The sequence below is a fragment of the Solea solea genome, chromosome 9 (assembly GCF_958295425.1).
Source record: "Solea solea chromosome 9, fSolSol10.1, whole genome shotgun sequence".
Classification (NCBI taxonomy): Eukaryota; Metazoa; Chordata; class Actinopteri; order Pleuronectiformes; family Soleidae; genus Solea; species Solea solea.
In genome coordinates this window covers 26,385,071-26,397,615 of record NC_081142.1, presented here as the reverse complement: position 1 = coordinate 26,397,615, position 12,545 = coordinate 26,385,071, and the positions used below count along the sequence as shown (strand labels likewise).

General features: G+C 42.1%; 1 protein-coding gene across 1 annotated transcript in view; it reads right to left on the bottom strand.

Annotated features, from left to right (window-relative positions):
• prdm5 (PR domain containing 5) overlaps nt 1–12,102 on the bottom strand; it is a 37,069-nt gene extending 24,967 nt beyond the window's left edge. Inside the window, exons 1-11 of the mRNA XM_058639353.1 lie at nt 11,843–12,102; nt 10,082–10,165; nt 9,317–9,439; nt 6,930–7,098; nt 6,579–6,756; nt 6,026–6,118; nt 5,814–5,935; nt 5,052–5,131; nt 1,933–2,017; nt 1,673–1,830; nt 255–348 (exon numbers count right to left, since the gene is read on the bottom strand). Of these exons, the coding sequence (XP_058495336.1) occupies nt 255–348; nt 1,673–1,830; nt 1,933–2,017; nt 5,052–5,131; nt 5,814–5,935; nt 6,026–6,118; nt 6,579–6,756; nt 6,930–7,098; nt 9,317–9,439; nt 10,082–10,165; nt 11,843–11,935 (1,279 nt within the window). The 5' untranslated portion in view covers nt 11,936–12,102. The remainder of the gene's footprint in view (nt 1–254; nt 349–1,672; nt 1,831–1,932; nt 2,018–5,051; nt 5,132–5,813; nt 5,936–6,025; nt 6,119–6,578; nt 6,757–6,929; nt 7,099–9,316; nt 9,440–10,081; nt 10,166–11,842) is intronic.
• Nucleotides 12,103–12,545: the final 443 nt, after the last annotated feature.

The window sequence follows — 12,545 nt, the reverse complement described above, 5'->3', positions numbered from 1 at the left end:
TATAAATAAAGGAATACCATTGACGTCAGTGCTTCCCAAACTTTTCTATATCGTAATAATGTAGCCAATCAGCCAGCCAGTTAACGTTAATTACATGTAAGAAAACACTCAAAATCACAGAATTTCACATTTAAAATCACAAGGTTTTCATCATTTATCCTCACTGTAAAAAGTTTTGATATAAATATTCACTCAATTCAACTTTTTCACCTCCCACAAATTTAAATCGAGCAAAAGAAACAGGATGAACTTACTGTTGTGTATCAGTAGGTGGCGCTGGAGAGAGAAGGGAGTGCGGAACAGAGCTTTACATTCTTCACACTGGAACGGTCTTTCCTCAGAGTGAGTCTGCACACACACACACACACACAGATACAGGGACACAGTAAGACACAGAGACAGTGAGACAGAGACACACACAGTGAGACAGAGACACAGTGAGACAGAGACACAGTGAGACAGAGAGACACACACAGTGAGACAGAGAGACACACACAGTGAGACAGAGACACAGAGACAGTGAGACAGAGACACAGTGAAACAGAGAGACACACACAGTGAGACAGAGACACACAGAGAGAGACAGAGACACAGACAGACACAGTGAGAGGGAGACACACACAGTGAGACAGACACACAGAGACACAGTGAGACAGAGACACACAGAGAGAGACAGACACACAGACAGACAGACAGTGAGACAGAGAGAAATAGTGAGACAGAGACACACACAGGGAGACAGAGACACACAGAGAGAGAGAGACACACACAGACAGACACAGTGAAACAGAGAGACACAGTGAGACAGAGAGAGACAGAGACACAGACAGGGACAGAGACAGATCTGCAGTAGACGCTGTGATGAGGCTTCATGAGTTGATGTGAGGGATCATGACTGAGGCTCCGCAGCTAATTTAGTTTGTTGAGTTGATGAAGACAAAGCAGCTCAAGGGGCTTTAAGTTCAAAGTGCTTCTGTTTTTCTGCCCCCCACCCCCACCCCCCCGTCTGTCCGTCTCTCCATCCGTCCGTCCCCGACATATCTGTCTGAGTGACATCTCAATCCCAAAAGTAAACATGGGAGGAACCTCCGGGGAGGAGGAGGCCACAGACCCCACAGATAACGGCCACCAACCAGAGCCTGATTGATCACAGCTTAACTAATAACTCCACCTTTGAAGCGTCCGTGTGTCTTTCAGTGTGTCTTTCAGTGTGTGTTTCAGTGTGTCTTTCAGTGTGTCTTTCAGTGTGTGTTTCAGTGTGTGTTTCAGTGTGTCTTTCAGTGTGTGTTTCAGGGTGTCTTTCAGTGTGTGTTTCTGTGTGTCTTTCAGGGTGTGTTTCAGGGTGTCTTTCAGTGTGTGTTTCTGTGTGTGTTTCAGTGTGTGTTTCAGGGTGTCGTTCAGTGTGTGTTTCGGTGTGTCTTTCAGTGTGTGTTTCAGTGTGTCTTTCAGTGTGTGTTACCAAAGTCAGAAAAGTTTAGACTGAAGAACTTTCTTCACCAAAATTCTATCTATCTATCTGTCTGTCTGTCTGTCTATCTATCTGTCTGTCTGTCTGTCTATCTATCTATCTATCTGTCTGTCTGTCTGTCTGTCTATCTATGAGGGCCAACATATCTATACATGCGTATTTTCTACTTCCTATGTAAGAGTCTTGAGTCGATCATGTGATCACCTTCTTGTGGTTCTTGTAGACGTTGCGGTGAGCGAACTCCTTCCCACAGAGCTTACACTTGTACGGTTTGTCCTCGCTGTGGATGATCTTGTGAGCCGTCACCTGATCCAAGCGCTTGAACGAGCGACTGCAGATCTCACAGGTGTACGGTCGCTTCTCTGACCAAACAAAGACACAAACACACAAACAGACACACAAACAAAGATGAGTTCAGGTGAGCTTCAGGCTGATCCTAAAGAGCAGCAGGTGTTTTTTGGTACCTGAGTGTGTGATCATGTGACGTTTCAGCTGATTCGTAGAGATGAACTTCTTGTCGCACGCGTGGCAGTCGAATATTTCATGTACCTGCAACAAAAGAGTCGACAAAAAACACTCGTCTCATTTTATGGGACAAAAAAGTGATGAAAAGCTTCGAAATCTTTTCTCTGCTCCATAGTTTTCAGAGTTTTCACTCCAATCTCTTCAAATTCACTCAGTCCCCGATGCACAAATCTACAATAGCATTATGCTAATGCTAATGCTAAGCATCTCCCTCCTGTCACAGCTGCTTCTGCAGACGTTAGCTCTGCTAAATGATAACAAAGGCAGCTTTAAGCTGCTTTGGATCTTATGTGTCATGATGGAAAGTGTTGACTGCTGTTTGGAGAGAAAAAGACTTCAGTTTTGACCCAGTTTTGAGTCAAGCTACGAAGCTACAGAAACACACTTGACATGGACTGATAGTGGATTATTAAAGGCTGATTGGAAAACGTCAGTCAAATATTTTAAACATTTATTCCAAGAACATTTACAAGAACAATATTTATGACAATATTGAAAAAAAGCACAATAAATCTGACTCGGGCAAAGAACAAGATTTTGTCTGAAACCGTGTTAGCTACACAGTGCAGTTCTCAAAAAGTAATGATGGTAAGATGATGAAATCAATCAGGTGTGTTGGAGCAGGCAGGACAGGGGTCCACGAGGACCAGGACTGGGAAACGCCGTTCTAAAATATGTGTTTTTACCACAGACGGACAAGGAACCATATCTGTGCACCTTCATGAAAACATGGGTTTCAGTGAGTGCCCTTTAAAGCTGAGTTTCTCAATCCTGGTCCTCAGTGAAATTGTGCTTGTAACCAGAGGGTCGCAAGTTCAAAACAAGGGCTGGGCTGCTCCTGAGCAAGGCACCCAATCCCCTTTGCTCCCCAGGTGCAGATTAGTGCTGCCCACTGCGCATGTGCAAAAATAACTCATTCTAATTCTACTGACGACTTAATCGGAAGTGTACTTGGTTATTTGGTTGACTTGAATTGAAAAGGGTCCTTGAATGCATCTTGTTGCTGAGCACAAACACCGTGGACTTGCATCATCACATCAGAGTTTTCAGACTGGCATGTTTACATGACTCTTTTTTTTTTAGCTATTTAGACCACAGTGAAGTCGGCTGCTGTATCTGAGAGGGTCAGTGTGTGGACTTGAAATTAACTTCACAGTCAGGTTTGAGTGACGGGAGAGAAGTCGAATGACCTGGTTATTCCTGAAAGGCTCCCAGGCTAATATTTTACCTTAGTGTTTGGTGTGATGGCTCTTTAGTGTCGTGATTATAACACAGTGATAGAACGTGATAGAATTGAATCTTCAGTTCCAAACATCCACCTGTGAATCCACGGGATTCATGTGGAGGTCGATGTGAAACAGGAAAGTGTCGGTGGTTTGTGTGAGTGGGTGGACTGAACTTTCCACAGCAGTAAAACCTGTGTGTGTGTGTGTGTGTGTGAGATCAGCATTTAAACACATTTTGTGACTCCAGCAGGAACTCCTCTGATTGTATTTCATTTGTCTCAGTGGGACTTTAAAAAGTCCGCCTCCACCAACAGAGCCTGCAGTTTTCCACCACCCTTCACACCAGAGCATAAAAGCCAGGTCAATCATAGCTTGATTTGATTTTAGTACAATGGCACACAGTCGCAATGAAACTCCATCTTTAAATGGAATACTCATTAGCCAAGAGCTCACCCCTGACAAAGTCAAACTTTTTTATGAATAGTCCGACGCTGAGAGAACACAGAAGTGAAACATAGTCGGACGTGGTTTATGTGGCCAGCGAGTATCGTTCAGGAAAGGTTAACTGGCAGAAACAGAAACTACAGAATGAGCCAGACCTACGGCGGAGAACCTGACGACAAGTTTCTGCTGACAGAACGTCTAGAATTTCACAGGACCCGTGGGACGAGCGAGAGACAAAGAGACCAACCCTGTGTGTTTAGTCGCCCAGAATAAATATGTAACTGTTCTGTCGCTATCGGTCCTCATTCTGAAGTTACTGGTGACTCTCGGGCTGCAGGATCCAGAACCAGACCTGATGCAATGGTTTTTATTATTAATACTGTTTCCATCATGGTCTGGTTCGGTGTGGAATGGTAAAGTCCTGGGTCCGGTTTGCATTTGCACTGAGAACAGTACTTTTACTGGCAGGTGGGTGTGGACTGAGCCTGCTGACCATTTTACTGTGGTGCCCCGAGGGAAGGGTGCCAAAGAATGGAACAGTCAGGGCTAGTTATTTTGGTTCAATTCCTGATGGAAATGACTTGATCTCCAGATGCTTGTGATTACTCTGTTATGCTATCATTGTTAGAAGTAGTAGGGTAGCTCAGGCCAAGAGGAAAGGAGTTCAGCTAGTAACCAAAGGGTTAAAATCCCTTTGGTTACTAAGTCAAAGGCTCAGGTGCCCAATAGCAAGGCACACAATCCCACATTGCTCCCTGGGCACTTGTGTTCACGACTGGTGTGTAATAAACACGCAGAGAACAAATTATCACCATCACGACTTGGTATGTGTGCAAAAATAAATACTTAGTAGTAATAGTAATAGTAGCAGTAGTAGTAATATTAACCTCCCTGTATTCACTCTGCAGGTACCTGTGAGTCCTGGACTGCAGGATCCAGATCCTCTTGTGAATGTATTATTACTAGTTGATCACAATCATCATGATAAAGATTGTTGTATGTTACTGCTTGTGTATAAAATGATACAATTATAATACTACAAAAATATTACGACCTGTTAAAAAAACTATTATGAACTTAATACAACTGTTACTGGACTCTTTCACCGCAACCGGGCGAGGCAGATGCTGCACGTCTGTGAGTCTGGCTCTGTCACAGATTACTCGTCAGGTATTGTAACTAATTATTTAAGTACCTTGAGATAATATATGTTGTGATTTGTTGTTGCACAAATAAACTTTTTATTTCATGTCATTTGATGGCGTGATTGTGAGGTACCTCAAGGTTACAGAGACACACTTTTACAGCCTGTGAAGACGCGTCAGTGTAACACTGTACGAGTAAATCCTCACAGCTCTGATTCAAACCGCCGCGTGGTCGACTCTCACCTTCCTGTGTTCTTGTAGATTCAGAGACGAGGAGCATTTCCTGTTGCATATGGTGCACGTGAGTTTCCGTCGTGCGCTCCCTGTAAAAGAAAAAGGACAAAAATGTCCAAACATCAACTACAGTGAGGACAACAAAAGACAACATTTTCATCACAGCCACAGAAGCGACAGCGCTCTGCTCTAATAAAACTGACCTTTTTATTTTATATTATAAATATATGGAATATTTTTATTCCTGCAGGAACAGAAGGAATAAAAAGCAGATTGTGACCACACGAGGCAGCAGAGGACCAGCAGCTACAATCACGGATTTTCTCTGGACTTTGGTGTGGGAGAGTGAGTGGTTTACAGACGTCTGTCTAACAGTGAGATAAAGACGTGAACATGTTCTTAAGCTATAGATAAAATCCGTGTTTCCATTGGTTTTCCACTCTGTGCTCAATGAAAGGCTTGGATCTGGACTCCATGAGGCTCACAGGTGAGTGTCTTAATCTCGGGTTGGTGCTTCAGCTGTGCAGGTCCCTGCTGCCCTACATCCCGTCATAAATAGCTAATGGAAGTCCAATTATCTGACAGAACACACAGGTCAGCAGTTATGGAGCACGAGTAATTAGAGCCGTGTCTCAATATTGCAGAAATCCTAACTGATCGAGGTCGAGCATCGTTACAGCCGCTCCTCGAGTGCTGAGCCTGCGAATAGAACAATGTTCTCCTGCATATGAATAAGAGTGAGACGCAGAGAAGCTGGTGTGTCCGTCTTACCTGTGTGGACGTTTCCTTTGTGCTTCTTCAGCGCGTCCTTGCTCTTGAATCTTTTACCGCAGCTTTCTGCTTTACAGATGAACCTGGCGTCGCCTTTACAGGCTTCTTTATGCTGCTCATAGCTGTGCTCGCACCAAACAACAGCAAGAGGTCATTCAGTGACAGAATAACATGAATAATGGTCCATAAAAGCAGCTTCTAACGCTGGTTACCTCGACTCTGAGCTGAACGTGTTGTGACACAACGAGCACTGGTGAGCTTTGGAGTCGCCCGAAGGATCCGGCGACTCAGAACAATGTAAAACACTGAGGGAGGTTTAAACAACAACAGTCAGGTTATTTATCACAACAGCACCCTGCACTGATCTGATGAAAGATCAACACTCACACAATTATAGATTATAGATGAAAAACAATCTAAATAACTGTGGTAATGACTCAACTATCAATATGTAACTATTATTTTTATATTATATCAATGACTTTTTTTGTCCATCAAATGTTGTTTTTGTTTAAATAGAAAAATATTATTAATAATTGACATCATTTACATTTAAGAAGCTGAAAAATCAGAGTAATAAAAAAAAAGCACTGAAATGAATGAATTGTCATTCATTTAGTGATGGATTAATATTCAATTCAATGGCAAATCGCTGCAGTCCAAGAGTATCCTTCATTTGTCATTGACATGCACGGTGTCACAGCAGCAGTGGATGAAACAGTGGTTGTTTGGTAAATTATGGGATGGAGAGCCGAGTGAACTCACTGTCGCTGCAGAGCCTGTTTGACAGGAAACTTCTTGCCACAGTTCCTGCACTTGAACTCCTTCTCCTCTGTGCTGGCTCTCTGGTGCAGACTCTGCAGGTGAGCGGCCAGAATCTCCTCACTGGGGAAGCTGCTCTCACACAGCAGGCAGGGGTGATCCTCCTTCTTTATCACCAGTTCTAACACACACAGATTTGAAAGATAAATCATTCCTTGTGTTTTTCTTCTTATCGCACAGACTCTGTAAAGCTTTGGCTTCACTGCATCGACCACCATAAACTATGATGAGGGAGAGTGTGTGTGTGTGTGTGTGGGGGAGACTGAAATGAATAAAGGAATATTTTCCCGTTACCCATCTCTACGAGATGTTTGGCCTCTTTGCTGTTCTCGTCCTCGTCTTTGATGATCTCCTCCTCTTCCTCCTCCTCCTCTTCCTCCATGTCACTGTCCAGGTAGCCAATCAGGAGCTCCGTGTCTGTCTCGATGTCATCCACCGCCAGGTAGAAGATGTTTTCTCCATCCTGACAGATGAGGACATAACAACAAGCCTATGACTGAGGAATCGCACAATAATAATAATCATCATGATGATAGTGAATCATCGATGAAAACCATGATAGAAAGTAAACATTGTTCGGCTAAGTTAACAGATACTTTATGACCTTTGACCTTTCTCTATGTTGTGAATAAACAGCGAAATCCTGCACTTTTAACGTTTTCTTTTCTTCAGTTCAGACAGATATCGCGATGTCTCGCTATATGATTGTCTTGCGATATACTGATGATCACAGAATCATTGTATCGTGGAGCATGTATCCCATAATAGGCTCTCAATGAAAACAGATTTTAACCAAAAACACTCACCAAATAAAATCTACATGATATTAACCCTATAATATTTTAATAACATGTTCTCGTCTTTGTCTTCCAACAGGAAACTGAAGTTTGTAAAGCACTCACTCTCCCACACCAAAGTCCAGAGAGAAAACACAGCAGCTGCTGCTCCTCTGCTGCCTCGTGTGGTCACTTTGTGTTCACTTTCTGAACAGAATAAGACATTAGAACTTAGTGATGGAGGCAGCAGTGTGTGTGTGTGTGTGATGTTAAAATCACTGATTTTCTCTCTGGACTTTGGTGTGGGAGCGTGAGTGTGTGTGTGTGTGTGTGTTGTGTGTGTGTGGGAGAGTGAGTGAGTGGTTAATAAAAGTGTGTCTCACACTGAGATAAAGACGTGTTTGAAATCCAACGTTCAGATTGACCTCAGTGACACAAAGTGACCACACGAGGCAGCAGAGGAGCAGCAGCAGCTGCTGTGAGGTTTGGTGTGAGAGAGTGAGTGGTTCACAGACGCCACTTTCCTGTCAGTGGAGCTCTTATTATACTTATTATTGTATTTAAATACAGCTCCAACCATTAATGGTAATGACACCGAGGCTGAACTCATTACACTGTGACGTGACCTCACACTGAGGTCAGAGGTCAAGACTCCAAACCCCCTCAGAGGATGCTCATGAACTCCCCCGTCCTCAGAGGTCAGGCTAATAAAATCAAAGCGCCATTTTGTTTTAACGATGGGATTCTAAATGTACATAAATAACGATTAAGAGAGAGGAAAGCTGCACAATAAATGTCAGCGCTGATGGAACGCAGAGCTTAAACACACATGCACGACCTTTGAACGACCAATCACTGCGGGCGTTCACGTATTCATGGAGGGAACTCGGCCCCTGAACGCCTCATCTTCTCCTCATTTCACTTCTATTTTTCTTCCACAGTGAAGGAGCAGTTTTTTTATCTGAGGTAACTCGATCACCCAGATGTGTTTCTCTAAAGTTCACACGCAAACTAAACTTTAATGCACTTCCTTGGTCGGTTTAAAATCGACGGTTATTTATTAAAAAGTACTGACTGTATTTCTATACGAGTAAACACTAGGGTGCATTATTTACTGCACTACACTGCAGTTATTTGATAAAATGGTATTAACATGACGTTTTTAAGGGTTTCTGAAATTCAGCGGCTCAAAATTCTTGCTCTTAAAATGAGGAAATGTTTAGTTTGTTGAAAAACTCCCCAAAAAAATAAAATATCATACTTTTAATTCATCTTTTTTGTTCTACCAAAATAATCACATTGTGTGATTATGAATACGTTGACATGACAAAAAAAATCATAATAACTTTGTTTCTTAAACTGAAAATATAAATAAGATACAGATTGTTTTTCTTGAGAGGCCACAGTTTAAATGTTTCAATATTCATTATAGTGTTGAATTTTAATAGGTTATATTATCGTAAAAGAGATATTTAATCTCAGTGATGTCCTGGTTAAATAAAATAAATAAAATAGCTTTTCTCCTTGTGAAAATATCATAAATATTCATTTTTATCTGACACACACATGAAAATAAGGCATTTTCCTCACGTAAGCTCATTTATAGCACTGTCCGTCATCGGTCCACAGAACTCCTGCTGTGATGACTTTCACGTCTTTATCGCCTGTTTTCTTCATAAAAATCAAACATTAGTCTCATGTCATTGTGACATCTTTCATATTCCTGTCATCTGTGAAACTCATTGTGGACGTTTGAGTCATTGACCCTTTAGTTTCTTTCTTTTTTCTTTTAAACTTGTGCTACTGTAACGAAGTCACTTTTCAGATGTGGCTTTGAAGAGTTTTTTTCTCCACGACGAAGAAGAGGCAGATGAAAGAGTCTTCATTAACCCTTGGTTGTCTCACCTGTATCGCTGCCAGGTTCTTCTGCTCCTGTGACGGCGCCTGATGCACAAAGCGCAGCCAGTTGGCGTGACGCGGGTTACTGGCATCCAGGATGTACAGAATGTCTCCTTTACTGCCTCGAACCTGGAAACAAAAGAACAAAAAGACAGCGTGAGTTCCTGTTTGTAGTTGGAACATGGATACCTAACACAGAGCAACCTGCTTTAAATGATTTATTCTCATATTTCCTTAAAAATCAGCTTAAATCTACGATGTCTTAAAGAGGCCATAGCATGGTCCTATCTCACTTATATGTGAGATATGGAGGTGTACTTACAAATATGAAGTCGTTTTTATGGTAAAAAACCTCCTAGTCGCTCTCAGCAGTGGCTGATCTGATTGTTATGGACTTTTAGGGCTTCATAAACGAGGTCATGACACAGATACATACAAAAATGCAGCGTTAATAGGCACTTCCGGGCTATGTCCTCTTTAAAACTACGTTCACATCTTTATCTATTTGACAGACTTTTCAACAGGAAACTGAAGTTTGTAAACTGTAAAGTCTTCCACACCAAAGTCCAGAGACTTTGGTGTGGGAGAGTGAGTGGTTTACGCGATCATGTTCTTAAGATATCGTAGACTTAACCTGACGTAGGTTTTATGTAGATTTTTGTGTTACGTGTCTCTTGTTTTTGTTTTGTCTTCATTTAAAAGGAAGAAGTGTTTTGTCACTATAGTGTGATAGTGTAGTGTGTGTGTGTGTGTGTGTGTGTGTGTGTTCACCTCCCACATCAGCCTGGTGTCTGAACTCTCGTCCAGCTCGCTCGGCAGTTTCTTCTCGCCTGTGAATGGGCCAAACTTTTCTCCCTTTAGGCCAAAAATAAAAACAAGGAAAATAAAACTTAAGATATTAAGACATGATTCTATGTCCCAGTGGACAGCCCATAATATGTGTATGTTTCTATGGTGACAGGGGGCGTGGTCAGAAATAGATTTATGATCCTTTTTCTGTGTTTCTCACTCATTTTCAGACGCTACATTAAAAACACTTGTGACTCAGTCATAGATTACTGTAAGATTATCAACTTTGTGATGAGTTGTGTCAGGGATTAGGATTATTTATAAAATGTTCACATCAATCACTTCAGCTCTTCTTCATAAGAACATTGTAAATAATGTTAAAGCTGATGTGAGTGGACACTGGTGTGATTAACAGCTGGAATCGTCCAATAGAACTCTGGTAGACGACGTTGCTGCAGTTATTAAAAATAATTAAGATGATCTGTAAAGAAGTCGCAGACAGGCTAATGACACAATGTTTACAGAATCACTAAAGATTCCCAGAATGTCAGAGTTTGGTCACTGACAATAAACACATTAAAAGTGAGCGTAGACGACGAAAAGATCGGAATAAGAGAGAAAACCGATTCCACTGGTGTAATGATCATAGATCAAGAATAACTTTTATTACACTTTCTAAACAGAGTACGGTGGAGGAAAGCTTATTTCCAGACGTGTATAAAACTTTGCTCGATCTCCGTGGATTTATGGCGTATTTCCACCAGCTCGCCTCGGCACGGCATGATTAGGTTGCATCTCTACTACAATAAAAATGACCTACTTAATGTGGGCGGAGTCTCGCTGCGCGGCTGCATGAAACTGCGGTGACTTCGTTTTATACGGACACACACACACACACACACACAAACTAGTGACTTTACACCAGACTCCTGTAGTTGTTGGAGATTAACCCACGTTTTTAGGATTGTTAAGTAGTTTTAACTGATCTACTGTTCGGCTTGATGTGTGTGTGTGTGTGACGTCTCTTCCTGTGACACCAGTGGCCGGCAGTCTGACCAATCATCACATAGTTACTTACTCAGCACGCTTTTGGAACCTCACCTGGTACCAGGTGACTATGCTGGTGGAAACTAGCTACGTAAACCGTGGCGAGGCGAGCTGGTGGAAATGCGCCATTAGAGTTGGTGGTGAACTCTGACGGATTGAGACCAGCACGACTGAGAGCGGTTTTCCTGCCAAAATGGCGCAGTAAACAAACCAAGTCACATGACTCAGGGGTTCTATGGGAGGAGCCTGGTAGCAGGTTTCATAGCAGGAAGAAGACAACGTTCATTCTTATACACAGCCCCCCCCCCCCCCCCCCCTCCCCCCGGCCCTGGAACTGTCCTGACACGCCTCTGCATGTTGAACTCATTCATCTGTTTGTGTGTGTGTAAAAATGTCTTCACGTTCCTAAAATGTCGCAAAAAGAAGCGAAAGTTATAACGTGAACGTTAAAAACAGTTGGGCGCGCGACCCTCCTCCTCCTCCTCTCTGCTACACTGTAGCGCAGTGTGTGTGTGTGTAGCTACGTGGCACTTCACGTCACAGCAGCTGAGGCTCTGAGATTTGACAACACTCAAGTTTCCACAGCGCTGTTTGTTGCAAACTTTCAAACGCGGAGTTTTTTTTTAAAAAAAAGAAAGAAAAAGAAGTCGTGTCGCGTGAACTCGGTGAGAAAGTGTCGCGTGAGAAAGTACAAACCTTTTTAACTCGCCGCGCTGTGAACAGACCCACTCCATCCTGGACCTTTGACGCTTTCAGAGAGAATCTGTCCGGCACATACATACCCAACATGGTCACGAGAGGGACAAGAAATCACTTCACTGACACATGACGTGAACTCTCATGGTCAGCGTGAACGTGGAGATTCTCCTTCTTCTTCTTCGTGAAGAGGGAAAAGTCCAGGTTGAAGTTCTGCTGCTGCTGCTGCTGCTGCAGGAAGAAAAGAAAAGCAGCCTCCTGATTGGTCCAAAGTTTGTAACCAGAAGCTACTGTACCTTTACTTTACCTTTACTTTACATCACTGATGAACTTTAAAATAAGTGACACTTGTAAATCTTGTAACACCACATTATAATACATTCACTAAATAAAAGATAGGGATGTTCACGTCTGTTTATTTAAATGTGTAATCATATTAAAAGAACTAAACACTGGACTTATGTAACTATGACAGAATATTAGACAAACTGAAGTGAAAATTAAGTCCTAATATTAAACAAAACATCACAATATTACGCAAAAAAAGGTAAATATTACGCAAAAAAATCATAATATTACACAAAAAATCATAATATTACACAAAAAGTCCCAATATTGCACAAAATCACAAAATTATGCAAAAAAGTCAATATTACAAAAAAGTCAATATTACGCAAAAAGCAGCAGCTTTAGCAGCAGCAGC